The following is a 14733-nucleotide window of genomic DNA, read 5'->3' as shown; positions in this document are numbered from 1 at the left end:
AGAATACTTTGTAGTTTTGGTTCTATGTTATTTAGGGTATGGGTTTTCCTTTTTTCAGTTGGTTATCCTAAAGAAGAACGATTTGCTGGGAGGCCAACTCAGCGAGTCAGTGGGCTTTATAAAACCCTGGAGTCTAAGTGTTCCATGGGGTTCCATGCAGGCTGGGAGCAGCCACACTGGTTCTACAAACCAGGCCAGGACCCTGGGTACAGGTAAATGAGTGACTTAACCTACCTGTGGCTCTGAATGCAAAGTGAACTTTGGCAGTGGGATGGAGGTACCCTAGAGAAGCCCCATATCCTCCACACTGGCTCTACAAACCAGGCCGGGACCCTGGGTACAGGTAAATGAGTGACTTAGCCTACCTGTGGCTCTGACTGCAGAACGAACTCTGGGACTGGGATGGAGGGACCCCAGAGAAGCATCATATCCTCCCCCCACCCCTTCACTCTACCCTATTCCAAACAGCACTGAGCCTTTTTCCATAAAAATAATTTCTGTGCAGCCGACGCCTTAGTTTATCCCATGGTACACTGGCCCACATTAAGGACCCATGTGGCCTCGAGAAACCTACAATCAGCCCAAGTGAAGCCTCTGCTTGGAATTTTCCAACTGCTCAGAGGAACCTTTCCCACCCTCTCCAAATCCCCTTTATTTGGCTTTTCAAGGTTTACCTTGATTTAAGATGCCTGGTCAAATCACATAGTATGAAAACAGTATGGAAATATGGATTTTCTGTTTATAAGGGAATAGCTGAAAGCTACTGCTTTCTAATGTGTGTGCAATGAATTATGCAAATTATATGGACTGTTGATAAACTAGGGAAAAAGGTCATTTACTTCCTATTTTAGGTTAAGCTAAAACATAAAGCATATAACGGAAACGATTCTCTGATTTCTTCTAAAGTTGTTGACATAGTGCCTGGGTCGCATACCATCCTTGTATTTAGGATTAATAATGATTACATACTTTTTTCTCATGAGAAGACACAAACCAAGAGAAAGCAAGTTTCCAAGTTGTTACCTTATTTTGACTGTTACTTTGCTTATTTAAGCAGATTTTTATGTCTACTTTACAATCAGACCTAAACGGTTCAAAGTATAGCAGTGGGCCAATTGTTGATTAATGAATTTGGACTCTGTAGTCAGCCAATGGAGATCACCTGGGGACAAAATACTGGCTTGGTTTTTTTTCCTAAGTGACCCAGATAAATGCCAGATCTATTCTTCATGTTGTACTATTTGGACCTGGCCTGTTTTTTCTACTATTTTAATAATTAAACCACTGAAAACATATCCTCCTCTGAAGTTAAAATACCACATGAATAGTCTACTCCGTAAAGTAGAAAGGCCCCTGCATAATGAGTCAGTCAGTAGACCTTTGCTCCAGGCCCCGCTCTGTCATTAACTAGTACAAAGGCCTCGGAAGTCACTTTGTGCCTTTTCTCTAAAAACGGAAGATATTGGGCCAGATGCTTGCTTACTCCAGGTGGCCAGCATGAGCATTACATGGGAGCTTGTTAGAGGGCAGCATCTGGTGCCCTCCCCAGACCTGCTGCATCAGAATCTGTAACAAGTACAAGTGACGTATTTACAGAAACACTTGAGAAGCACCAGACAAGGTAGCTCTACCCCCCATATATTCTGCTTTATGTCCCCCAAATTAGGAGTTTTAAAATACTCCACCAGGTGATTCTGATACGTAACAAGGTTGACAACTAAAGGACTGGGTGACTTTTAAGCTCTTTTTCAAATCTGAGAGCCCACATAGCCTACTTTATTTTCTAGCTAATTAATACTTCATTCACTGTGAAATAGGTCAAGGGATAGATGAGTAACTTAAAAAATCAGTTTCCAGTATATGACTTGTAGAACAGGTGGCATTTTTCCCCCAAACGAAAATGTCTAGACAAGTAGAGCTTGTTAGGGCTTCTCGGGTGTCTCAGTGGTAAAGAAGCCAGTTGCCAATGCAGGAGAGGTAAGAGACACACATTTGATCCCTGGGTCGGGAAGAGTCTCTGGAGTAGGAATCTGGAGAGGCAAGCCACTCCAGTATTCTTGCCTGGAAAATTCCATAGACAGAGGAGCCTCATGGGCTATAGTCCATGGGGTCCCAAAGAGTCGGACATGCTGGTGCACACAAAGCTTATAAAAATATTCTGAATTTTTTTTTTAAACAAATAACTTGTTTTGTGTTTCAGGCCAAGTTTTCACCGCACAAACTGGTTTGAGCCTGTGGGCTCTGAGTATCAACAGGTTATGCAAAGAGTAGGGGTGATTGACCTGTCACCGTTTGGCAAGTTTAACATCAAAGGCCAGGACTCCATTAGATTGTTGGACCATGTCTTTGCAAATGTTATTCCCAAGGTAAATAACATTATAGGGGTAGGGGTATAAGGTCCAGGATCCTGGCCTGCTTAATTTTCTATCCCCTCATTTTCAAAAAAACCAATGTGTTATTTCAGTTCACCTAATGATTTCTGTATGAACATGAGAATTCTTCAACTAGTGAAGGGCATTCTAGCTAATTTTCAAATTTAAATTTTTGTTGACTGAATTATTATCTAAGGATCATATGGCTTTGTTTAATTGTGTCAACAGGAACCCCCAGATTGGTTGAAATGTAATTTTTGTGATCAGTAATTATAATGATCATTTAAACTGCAAACTTGAAAATGAATGGGTTTAGGTTTATAGATAGTTCACACAATTGATATAAAAGATTCAGATGTCTTACGTTGTTGACATCCACATTTTTATTTCCATGTGGCATTGAAAGGATACATAAGATTTTATTCTTTTCTGTAGGTGGGTTTTACAAATATAAGTCACATGTTAACACCAAAAGGTCGAGTATATGCTGAGTTGACTGTCTCTCACCAGTCTCCCGGGGAGTTTCTATTAGTAACTGGTTCTGGGTCAGAACTTCATGATCTTAGGTAAGTGTACATGTACTAAGAAAACTATATGCATTATGACTGATCCAGTCTTGCACCGAGGGTACTTATGTTTTGTGGGCTTTTTAAATCAGTAATTGAAAACACAACTTAAAATCTTTAAACCTTATTGTTTTAAATAAATGTCATGTCTTTCATAGGAAATTACTCAAGTGAGGGTCCCTATAACCATCCTCTTCCCAAAGGTAAAGTAAACCAGTGAGTTTACTGGTTCTAATAATATTAACTCCTATTTATTAGGGATCACTCATATGTCAGAACCGTTTTTACACATTATCTCAGTAAGTTCTTTTAGTAGACTTATCTGCAGGGTGTTTATCATGCCCATTCTCAGGTGAGGAAACTGAAGTTTGGGTTAAAGTGACCTGCTCGAGTTAGTCTTGTTGATTCTGATGCTCACATTTGGTTCATGTCAGTGCGTTGCCTCCCGGGTTTTCTTCCTTTTTCTTTTCCATATTTGTGCTCCCTGGCCCATCGCTGTGTTGAAATCATTGATTTGCCAACTCTGTCCTTCACATAAATCTTCAGCCTACTATTTAGTCTATTCTAAAATACATTGTCTTTAGTGTTTCTAAAATATTTGGAATATTGTTGCTTGATAAACCTCTTACTCCAACAGACTCTCATTCTAGTTGTAAGGTGATGCAAATTCCATCCTCCTATCCAAGATAACGTTAGGAGCCATCTTAGTCACTTAGCTTTGTGTCAGTCCAGATCATTTTATGACAGACTTGTGTAGCTCCAGGGACTGCTCAGTAAATTGTAAGCAAACCCTCTCTCACTGGCTTTCAATCAAGACTCAGAAATTGAAACCAGTCTTTAGAGTTTTAATCTTCTCCTTGTGATTGTCAAAGCAAGCATGTGTCTGGTGGCAGGCACATTATTAACCTTTAGCAGCACAATTGTGTCTCCTATGTATGGGTATTAGAGAAAATTTGGATTTAAATTAACTTCCCAAGAGGGACTCATTAGTTTAAATGCAGTAAGGCTGTCACTGTTTGAAAAAATTTTGTGACAGAGCTTGTTTAAATGGAAGGATCCTTCTGTAATGTGAAAAATCACCCACATATTTGTAAGTGAGTAGCTTAAAAAGAATCATTTACTATCTCTGAGACTCAGTTTCCTCAAATTTAAAAATTTGTTGATTATATGAAATGACACTCTAGGGATTTTCTGGTGATTTTAAACACACAGTATATCTTCAGAGAAATAATCTGTTACCAACATGTGTTATTCCAGCAAGACTTAACACAGTGTTTATGAATCTCAAATGCAGATGGATTGAGGAAGAGGCAATCAAAGGTGGATGTGATGTTGAAATTAAAAACATAACTGATGAGCTTGGAGTCCTTGGCGTCGCAGGGCCATATTCAAGAAAGGTCCTACAGAAACTGACCTCTGAAGATCTTAGTGATAATGTTTTCAAGTTTCTTCAAACCAAGTCTTTAAAGGTTTCCAACATCCCTGTCACTGCTATCAGGATATCTTACACTGGTAAGAATTGGAAAGCAACCGAGAGTAAGTCTCTAAAATTTAGAAGCACCCGGAAATGTGTGCACACACACATGTTCAGTCTCTCCAGTGTCACTTTGGAGGATGATTTCTCCTGCCCAAGTCTTCTGACAATTCTGTTTTTTCACTCCGAGTCTGAGGAAGTCATTCTGCAGATTCCCAATTGCGGTTCCAGGCCCATAGCTAGCTGCCTACCATTCAGAAAGGTAGGTCAGAAAGTGCAAAGAGGACAGTTGTTGGAATAGCTGGAAGGGATGACAGGGTGTTCAGGCCAGCGGACTCTGTGTTGTTGTTCAGTTGCGCAGTCGTGTCTGACACTGTGACCCCAGTGGGGTCACTCACAGTGACCAGTGTGGACTGCATACAGCACGCCGGGCTTCCCTGTCCCTCACCGTCTCCTGGGGCTGCTCAAACTCATGTCCATTGAGTCGGTGATGCCATCCAACCATCTTGTCCTCTGTCGTCCCCTTCTCCCGCCCTCAGTCTTTCCCAGCACCAGTGTCTTTTCTAAATGACACTTTTTATCGGCTGTTCACATCAGGTGGCCAAAATATTGGAGCTTCAGCTTCAGCATCCGTCCTTCAGTGAATATTCAGGATTGATTTCCTTTGGGATTGATTCCATGTGGGAGAATTCAAAGTGATCTCCCTTAGAGAACATCTTGAATGTGGCAGGCACTGCCCTTAGAGCATTACTGCTGTTCATCTTTCTTTCTAAGTGCGTTAGAGAAGTCTTCCTTGGCACTGATGGCACGTAGCAGGAACTAGAAACAGGGAAGAATGAATGCTCCCCAGTTCCCCACGGGCTCTCTGGGCTCCCTCCTAACCTCCTCTAGACTCCTTGTCCCTTTGCAGGAGTGCTAGGCGCCCAGCCTTCACTCGGGCACGCGGTGCTCGTGTCCTGGAGAAGCGCGCGTCGTTAGCCCTCCGCGCGGGGAACAAGACGTGCACACGGCATAAAGGCCGTAGCTCTTCCCTAGGCTTCTCTTTTCCCCATCCTCCCTCCAGCCAACCTCGGAAAACTGGCGACCAGAATAAAACATAAGCAAAGTAAAAAATAAGCCGACTCTTTGAGTTGGGTTTCATTTTCTTTTCTTTTTTGCCTGTGGTTCTAATGGTGAATGAAATGGTCAAGTAGGGGAGAAGGAGGAAGCGGGGGCCATTAGAGGCTCTGGCTATCCCACAGTGAGGAACATCCGAATAATTGTCATCAGTGGCCTGTATGTTTAAGCCTTGCGATCTGGGGCCAAGGAGTTGGGGGTTGAGGTGTTTAAACCTTAAACTCCTTATCTTGATCAACTTTGCCATGCTAATTGCTCACTTAACATTATGAAGCCAAGGTGAGAATTAAGAGTAAGTCCTGAATCACCATCTGTCTGAGTTGTCTTAAATGCTGCTGTGTGGGGGGTGGGCAGTATTGGGCCCAGAAACATTTGTTATATGGCAGGCTCCTTTGCAGTGCGGCTTGGCAGCAACTTTTTTGGGAACCGAGCTTTCATCACTCTACAGTGTCTATTTTGCAGAAGTGGAACCTCTCATTTGTTGATGTGTTTTAGCTAATGCACATTAGACCTAGTGATTGTCATTCTTACTCTGGTGCGGCCCTTGTGGGTGTATTTCAGGTGAGCTGGGTTGGGAGCTCTACCACAGACAAGAAGATTCTGCAGCGCTTTACGATGCTATCATGAATGCAGGCCAGGAGGAGGGAATTGACAATTTTGGAACCTACGCCATGAATGCCTTAAGACTGGAGAAAGCTTTCAGAGCCTGGGGGTTAGAGGTTTGAAATGCGATCATCTTTATGAAAATTTTACATGTGTTGTATCTGATTTTTATGCAAGGGTTAGTTTAACTGTGTTAACATTGGCTCTGACTGTAACAGAAAGAATGTATTGTAAGAAAAAAAAATTTTTTTTTTTTTTGCCACATTGGACAGCAGGCCAAATCTTAATTCCCTGACCAGAGCTGGAATCCACACCACCTGCAGGGGAAGCATGGCGTCCTAACCTCTGGACCACCAGGGAAGTCCTGAAAACTTTATTTAATTAGGGACAAAGGTTTTTCCCCTCAATTTCCCAGTTACAAATTCAGGGGAACGTTGAGATGCAACGTTTATTCTGCCTTAATTCCCCTTGCTTGGCAGAGAGCCCTGGACATCTGCCTCTCTGTGCTGACTTTGGCTGCCCCAAGGGAGCCTGTCTACCCCCATAGGATTTGGGGATCACCTTTCAAAATTCTTCCTTCTCCTCTGTCATATTGTCTATCATCATTTCCTTCTTATTCTGCACCTTTTGGGGAACTAACAACAAAAGCTGTCTTTCTGAGGGGCAAGGTTGGTGGTCTGGAAGGTGCTGGTCCAGCCCACACCCATCGTTAATAATGAGAACTCAGGAGTTTCTATTTGTGTAGTTACACACAGTTTTCATAGGCATGATGTCATCTACCTGCTCAGCTCTCCCTGAAGAGGGTATTATTGGTGATTCTTGGGCAAGGAGGTGGGAGTTACACACACAATCACGCTAAGAAACAGTAAACAACTTGGTCCAGATTGCACAGAAGTGTCCAAACAGTGGTTCAAACTCTGTTCTCTCATTTTATCTCCAATATAGCAGACTATCTTTAGATCTCAATTTTCTCAGGTCCGCTAGTTGTTTTCTTGGAATGCATTGAGGTTTTAGGTATGAGAGCTTAGATAAGGGACCTTTGTAAAGGGTGTACTTCAGGGTACGGTCTCTGCGGTTTGAATGTATCCTCTACCACATATTATGTGGCCTTAACCCTCCAGAGACTTCACTTCTCTGTAAGAGAGAGAATCTTTATCCTACAGAGTTATTGTCAAGATTAGGTAGTCCACAAAGTGCCTAGGACATAAAGCGTGAATTTGAGGGCAAAGTGGGTTTGAAAGCACAGGCAGGGTCCCTAGGACATTTAGATCAGGGGCAGAAGAAAGTGGGTTTTGAGGTGGACAATACAGCCTCCTGGAGTCACTGAAAGAACAAGAGCCCTGGGGCAGTTGTTGCTTTACAGAGGATGTGCTCTGTTGCAGGGATCCTCAGAGTCCTCAGAGGACGCTGCTGCAGGGAGAGACGGAGAGGACAGCTCGGCCTCCACTCTCGCAAGGAATGAGCAGCGTTTCTCTGCTCTCCCCCTTTCATTTCCTTCTGTTTCCGTCCCAGGCGCTCTAATTTCCCAGCGGTGCCAGCACGCCCTCTAGTGTTATTAGAGCAATCAAGCATCTGGACTTAAAATTTTTCCTGGAATTCTGAAACATTTTTAATCAATGAAATATTGTCTTAAAAGTAGACTTTTATCATCTTGCACATGAGGGCTTTAGAAATGTCAGTGTGGTAAGGACAGCATCTTAAAATCAACAAGATGGTATCGCGTGCTATAGTAAGCATGAGGTTTGGGGTGAGACACTGAGAAAACCCTAAGTAATAAATTCTCATCTTGTTTCTGGAATTTTGAAAATTTAAGCAGGTAAAAAATAATCTTAGAGTTGCTCAGATTGACTAGGAAATATGAGGTCAAATTTTATATCATGTAAAACAAGTTTATATCACACATCTAGGTCATGCGAAGGCTGTGTTTTCTTTTGTTAAGTTTGGCTACCTTTTATGGGGTTTAGATCAGTTCTCTTGGTGCAAAAGAGATTGATGACAGCAAAACAAACAAAAATCAGGTCTAGTCCCAAATAATGGCTTTAGCTCCCCTTGAAGTATATTGTAATGACAGCCAAATTCAACCTCTTTTTTTCCCCCTTTTCCCTCTCCTGAACTCTGTGGAAACTATTTTCCTACCATATGCGTTTTTCCTCCACTTATCCTGATTTCTGGATGACTGCAAGATAAATTAATTACTTAATAATGTTTCAAAACATATTTATGTAGAATTTTTAGGTAAAAGCTTATGAGAAGCTTGTTTCTGGGAAGAACATCATTGTTGTGGCATCCCTCAGATGTTTATTATACCTAAACAGCCTTGGAAACAAGCTGGGAATTTTAACATCTAATTTGCTATTAAAATAACAGTATTTGCTGAAAGGCTACATTTGAATTTTAGATTTAAAAAATTACTTTAGAGGCCAGTTCACAATCTATATCTATGTCTATCTGTCTATCTATATATTTCAAATGAAAAAGTATTCTCTTTAAAAAATAAATGTGAAAGTGATGTTACTAAAACCACTTGTACTCATCTAAGATTTAAAATGCATGTTTCCCTTTTAGATGAACTGTGATACAAATCCCTTGGAAGCTGGACTGGAATCTTTCGTGAAACTAAATAAGGTATGTTTACATTCCAAAGTGTACTTGAAATAAATCTTAAAATTATGCTGTTTCATGACAGAGCCATGCTTTAAAATTTAACCAAGTGTGACTTTAGGGCAAATGAGTTGAACATAAATAGTAAGCATTACTTAAGTGCTTCATGTTAAGCTTTGTCAAAATTTGTTCAAATGATTCTAATGTGCCTGTCGATGCAAGAATCCATCAACGTTGAAGACCAAATATAAATTCTAAGATAAAAATCAGTAAGGATAAGATGTCAGCAGGCAGTCTTGTAAATCCTGGTGACTTGTAAAGTCACAATTAGCTGATGAGACATACTGCATTAATTGACTCTTCCTGGGTGCTCAACAGCATGAAGCAGCCTCACCCAGCAAATCTGTCCATCTGCTTATTGAGCATCTTGGTATGCAACATCTGCATATAAGCAACTGACACATTTCAAATATGTTCAGCATAAGAGTTATTACTGAGAAGCCAATACAGGCCCAGAGAGTCATAAGTGATATTGACATTCTGAAGGGAGCACCTGCATCAGTGGTTCTCAAACAGATAGCATCAGTGTCATCTGGGAGCTTGCTAGAAATACAAGTCCTTAGTTCTCCACTAAATGAGGAACTGACTCAAACCTCAAACCTACTAAATGAGAATCCCTAGGGTCAGGCCAAGTGCTCTGTGTTTTAACAAGCTTCAGGGGATTCCAATGCACCTAAAGTCTGAGATGCACCAGCGTGTACAATCATTATGGAAAAGCGTATTATAAGACAAGTTTATTACAGTCTAGCTCACCTGTTGCAAATCCTACAAATATAAACTAGGTTATCCCATTATGGACTAAGTGATTATGTCCCTCCAAAATCCATAGGCGGAAGTCCTAACCCCCACATGGTGCTATTTGGAGGTGGGGCCTTTGGGAGGTCATTAGGGTTAGGTGACATCATTCTTGGGGTCCCCACATTGGGGTCAATGTTCTTATGAGAAGAAGGAGAGAGATCAGAGCTTGCTGTTTGCCATGTGAGGATGTAGTAAGATCATGGCTGTCTGCCAGCCAGGAAGACGAACCTCACAGGGAACAAAACTGGCCTTGGATCTTGGACTCACCCGTCTCCAGAACAGTGAGAAGTTCATTGCTGTTGTTGTTTAAGCCACTCCATCTGTGCTAGTTTGCTATAGCAGCCTGAGCTGATTCAGATACTTATTAAGCAGTGTCTTAGTTACTATACAAGCACTTAGTGGAGGTACAGTTGGTGGTAATATTGAGGGATAAGGACAGCAGCCGTTTTTGTTTAGGATATTTGTTAGAATTCCAAAATTCCTGTCCTGTGCTGCCTTAGGTGTTAATCAGCTAAAGGAAAAGCTGTTTTCATATTCCATGGAAATATGTGAACACATGAATATGAATCAGGCTAAGGAAACTTTTTTAATGCCCCGAATCAGTTCCAAATTCTAAGCTAAGATATTAACATAAACATGTATATTTATGGCATTAGATTTTAGGGAAAAGAACCTCTTAAAGGGTTTTAAAGGGAATATCTTTCTGTACATTTTCCCCATGACTTTTGTTTTTACGATGTACCATCTGCCTCCAGACCAGAGAAAGCAGGTGCTTGGAGTTTGGGCAGACCCTGGCAGCAGATTGCTCCTTCTGCTAACATAAGTCTTGGTTTAGTCATGTAAAACTAAGGATCAAAATGGCCTGGCTCCTGAAAGCGCTAAGCTTCTGTTGTTGGTCACCAGTAGGTAAACAGATAACTGACTTCTTTGCTTCAGTGTTTGGGTATTATTGTTTATTTGATTTTTAAAACTCCCTTTATGATTTATAAGCAGGTGTGGATTGACTTGTGTGTTTATTAGTTCCTTTAAATTAGTTCAGTAACCAAATCTCAGCTTAGAACTGTTAGTTGTTTCATAGATAGTGGCTTTGATTTATGTTATTTTTACGATTTCTGAATTGTTTGTTCTCATTCGGGTGTCATAAAGTTAATTTCTAATGCTTTCACTGGGGGAAGGTCCATGCAGCACAAGGACCAGGACCTAATCAAGCTGGTGCTTTTCAGTTGCATAACTCAGGTGGTTAGTGGGCTTCAGCCTAACCATAGCAATGCTTGCTAATTTCCAAGAAAGGTGAATAGGTTGCATCAGCTTTGTTTCGAGCTTGTTTGGTGGTTTCACAACAATTTTATCTTGGTTCCGTAGCAGTCTCTAGTGCAAAACAGGTTCCTGAAAAACTTACTTATATTACAAACTGAACCGTGTCACTTGATAAGTTGACTCCTGTGCCAGGCTGTTACCCAGCCTGGTTTCATACCTTTTAAAGAATAATATAATGCAAGTCCACATGGCTTGGGGAACCTGATGTTATATGAAAACCAAAGCAGCAAACGGAAAACACTTGTATTTAAAACAAAACCAACCCCCTAGATCCTGGCATTCTCCAATTATTATAAATCATTTCTTTCTCTTTTTTTACCCTTCAAAGCAAATATGTAGACTTCCCTGCTTGGCCCTTCTGTGTCTGCACAATGACTGTATATGCCATAATGTGAAGACAAATACAGAGATGCAGGCTGTGTCAGAGCTAGGAGGACACCTACACCTCTTTATTTGAGGATGAGGAAACTGAAGCACAGGGAAGTGACCCAGGTGCTGTGCCTAGTGTTGCCCAGGTTGAACTCTGACCTTGCTGCAGCGAGTGCTTTCTCACTCACCACTTTCTCAGCCAGGGCTTTGTTGTTGTTATTCTGTTGGTAAGTCATGTCCAGCTGTTTGCTACCCCATGCCAGGCTCCATGGGGTCCTCCAGGCAAGAGTACTGCAGTGGGTTGCCATTTCCTTCTCCAGGGGATCTTTCCAGACCAGGGATTGAACCCAAGTCTCTTGTGCTGGCAGGCAGATTCTTTAGCACTGAGCCACCAGGGAAAGCTCTATAAAGAGCTTATCAGCCTTGAAAAACTGCCCCCAAATTTTCTGGCAACATGTATCATAAGATTTGCATTGTTATATTTTATCAGTGAGTACCTCCCACAGTCATGTTTTGGTTATAACGAATTTTGTATCTTGTGGTAGGATCAGAATAGCTGCTTTGGCTATTTTAAGAAGGAAGATGGGTGAGTGAGGAGATGAGCCAGCCTCATTAGGGTGAATTGTGTTCTTTTCAAAACTGGTACAAAAGTAGGGAAGGGAAAATTGGAGCACTGAAGAAATCTTAGATCATAAAGATGGCATTTGTCTTCCTTAACTCTTAAAGCTCTCCGAGTCGGTCTCCCGGTGGTGTTGGCTTATGTGAAGCAAATACACCTGTGTGTACACATGCATCCGTCTAGTCAACATTTATTAAGTACTATTTACTGAACGCATTGCTAGACCACAGGTCTAAAAATTAAAGAGATGGCTCCTGATGGCTCTAGATCTCATGAAGCTTGAAAGGAGTGGAACTTTAAGAACTAAAGTTGTAGGATGTATTCTTAACCTTGATTCTAAAAATAATTCTCTGTATGAGGTGGGTTGTGCAATAGCACATATCAGAACCATCTCGTGAAGAGATGGGACGTGCTATGACACACGTAAGAACTACTGAATGTTTCCTGTCAAGTCTAAAACCCCTTGACCTGAAGCAAGTTATATCATTGTGCTTAATAGTATTATAATTTTTTCCCGAGGAAGTTACTTTCTGGGGAAAAAAGTTAGTGGTTTTTCGTTGTTGTTGGAAATGAAAGAAGTGCATTAATTAAGAGCAAAAGGAAAATCAGCTGCCTTTGGTCAGAATCATAAATGTTCTTGGAATTTTCCTCTGGGAATTACTGAATCTATAAAACCCCAGCCAAGGGCCACAGAGGATCGAATACTAAGGGGGAAGTATTAAGATCAAAAGATTTTTTTCCCCTTATAAAATGCCCCCTGCCCTTTCTCTCTCTCCCTCTGTTTTCCTGTCTTGAGTTTCTCACCAGTAGAAACAGAATAAAATGTGATATATAATTCAAGAGGGAGGAGATATATGCATGTGCTCTGCTGTGCTGAGTTGCTCAGTCATGTCCGACTCTGCAACTCCACGGACTATAGCCTGCCAGACTCTTGTCCGTGGGGATTCCCCAGGCAAGAATACTGGAGTGGGTTGCCATGCCCTCCTCCAAGATATATGTATTCCTACAACTAATTCACATTCTTGTACAGAAGAAACAAAATATTGTAAAGCAATTATCCTCCAATTAAAAAATGTAATATTTATTAATAACAGATTGGAAGACAATATTACTTTTAGAAATTAAAGGGTCTCTCTGAGGAAAAAGGATTTAAAGCATAACCATTCAGTAAGCAAAGCCTAACCTAGATAGCATATTAAAAAGCAGAGATGTTACTTTGCCAACAAAGGTCCGTCTAGTCAAGGCTATGGATTTTCCAGTGGTCATGTATGGATGTGAGAGTTGGACTGTGAAGAAAGCTGAGTGCCGAAGAATTGATGTTTTTGAACTGTGGTGTTGGAGACGACTCTTGAGAGTCCCTTGGACTGCAAGGAGATCCAACCAGTCCATCCTAAAGGAGGTCGGTCCTGGGTGTTCACTGGAAGGACTGATGCTGAAGCTGAAACTCCAATACTTTGGCCACTTCATGTGAAGAGTTGACTCATTGGAAAAGACTGATGCTGGGAGGGATTGGGGGCAGGAGGAGAAGGGGATGACAGAGGATGAGATGGCTGGATGGCATCACCAACTCAATGCACATGAGTTTAGGTGAACTCCGGGAGTTGGTGATGGACAGAGAGGTCTGGCATGCTGTGATTCATGGGGTTGCAAAGAGGCGAACACGACTGAGCGACTGAACTGAACTGAATTGAACTGAACCATTCAGTAAGCAATGCCTAACCATTTGGTAAGCAAAGCCTAACCATTTGGTAAGCAAAGCCTAACCATTCAGTGAGCAAAGTGGAACAAAAAGACGGTAAAGAGGCAAAACCCTCACCACCAGGCCTACTACATCCAAGTATTCAATAAATATGAGCATTATTAAAACATCAAACTGGAAATTAATCATTGTTCATGGACAACAAGTTAGAAAGGAATTTCTATTATGTTATAGTGGTGAAAGTACCCAGCTCTGGGGAAATTTTAGGTAAATGATAATAGGATTTGAGGAAGCAGAATATTTTCAGCAACTCTCAGTTTTGACTACATATCAGAATCATCTGAAATATCATTCCTTTATACCTTAAAACCTTTTTAAAAAAAGCCTCAACATTCAGGCTGCATCCCAGATCAATTAAAATAGAAGGTAGAGACTTAGGCAGCAGTATTTTTTAATTTTTTTAATTCCCCAGGTGATTTCAAGAAAGATTGAGAATGACTGTTTTTAGGCAAGTGATTTTCAACTGTCTAAACATTACTGTCTTGGAGAACTTAAAGAAAAGTTACCTGATGCGTTACCCCCAGGGGTTCTCAGTGTGGTTCACAGACCAGCAGCATCAGTGTGACCTCAGGATTTATTTGAAATTCAAGTTATTGGGCACCATTCCAACTCCCCAAATCAAACTCAGGAATAGTGTCTTTCCATGTGATTTTGATGAACACGAAGTCTGAGACCTGCCCAAACCAACTGGATCAACCCTAGGGGTAGGATCTGGTTTCTTGTTTTTGTTATGCAATGAAGACTACACCAAAGCCTTTGACTGTGTGGATCACAACAAACTGTGGAAAATTCTTCAAGAAACGGGAATTCCAGATCACCTTACCTGCCTCCTGAGAAATCTGTATGCAGTTCAAGAAGCAACAGTTAGAACGGGACCTGGAACAACAGACTGGTTCCAAATTGGGAAAGGAGTACGTCAAGGCTGTTACTTCTCACTCTGCTTATTTAACTTATATGCAGAGTACATCATGAGAAATGCCAGGCTGGATGAAGCACAAGCCGGAATCAAGACTGCTGGGAGAAATATCAATAACCTCAGATATGCAGATGACACCACCCTTAAGGCAGAAAGCGAAGAA

General features: G+C 41.3%; 1 protein-coding gene across 1 annotated transcript in view; it reads left to right on the top strand.

Annotated features, from left to right (window-relative positions):
* DMGDH (dimethylglycine dehydrogenase) overlaps positions 1-14733 on the top strand; it is a 70644-nt gene that overhangs the window by 33152 nt on the left and 22759 nt on the right. The window contains exons 9-14 of the mRNA XM_052647055.1: positions 59-212; positions 2201-2366; positions 2808-2938; positions 4233-4450; positions 6090-6247; positions 8697-8756. Of these exons, the coding sequence (XP_052503015.1) occupies positions 59-212; positions 2201-2366; positions 2808-2938; positions 4233-4450; positions 6090-6247; positions 8697-8756 (887 nt within the window). The remainder of the gene's footprint in view (positions 1-58; positions 213-2200; positions 2367-2807; positions 2939-4232; positions 4451-6089; positions 6248-8696; positions 8757-14733) is intronic.

This window comes from Budorcas taxicolor, chromosome 10 (genome assembly GCF_023091745.1).
Source record: "Budorcas taxicolor isolate Tak-1 chromosome 10, Takin1.1, whole genome shotgun sequence".
NCBI lineage: Eukaryota > Metazoa > Chordata > Mammalia > Artiodactyla > Bovidae > Budorcas > Budorcas taxicolor.
This window is presented reverse-complemented; position numbering and strand designations above follow the sequence as displayed.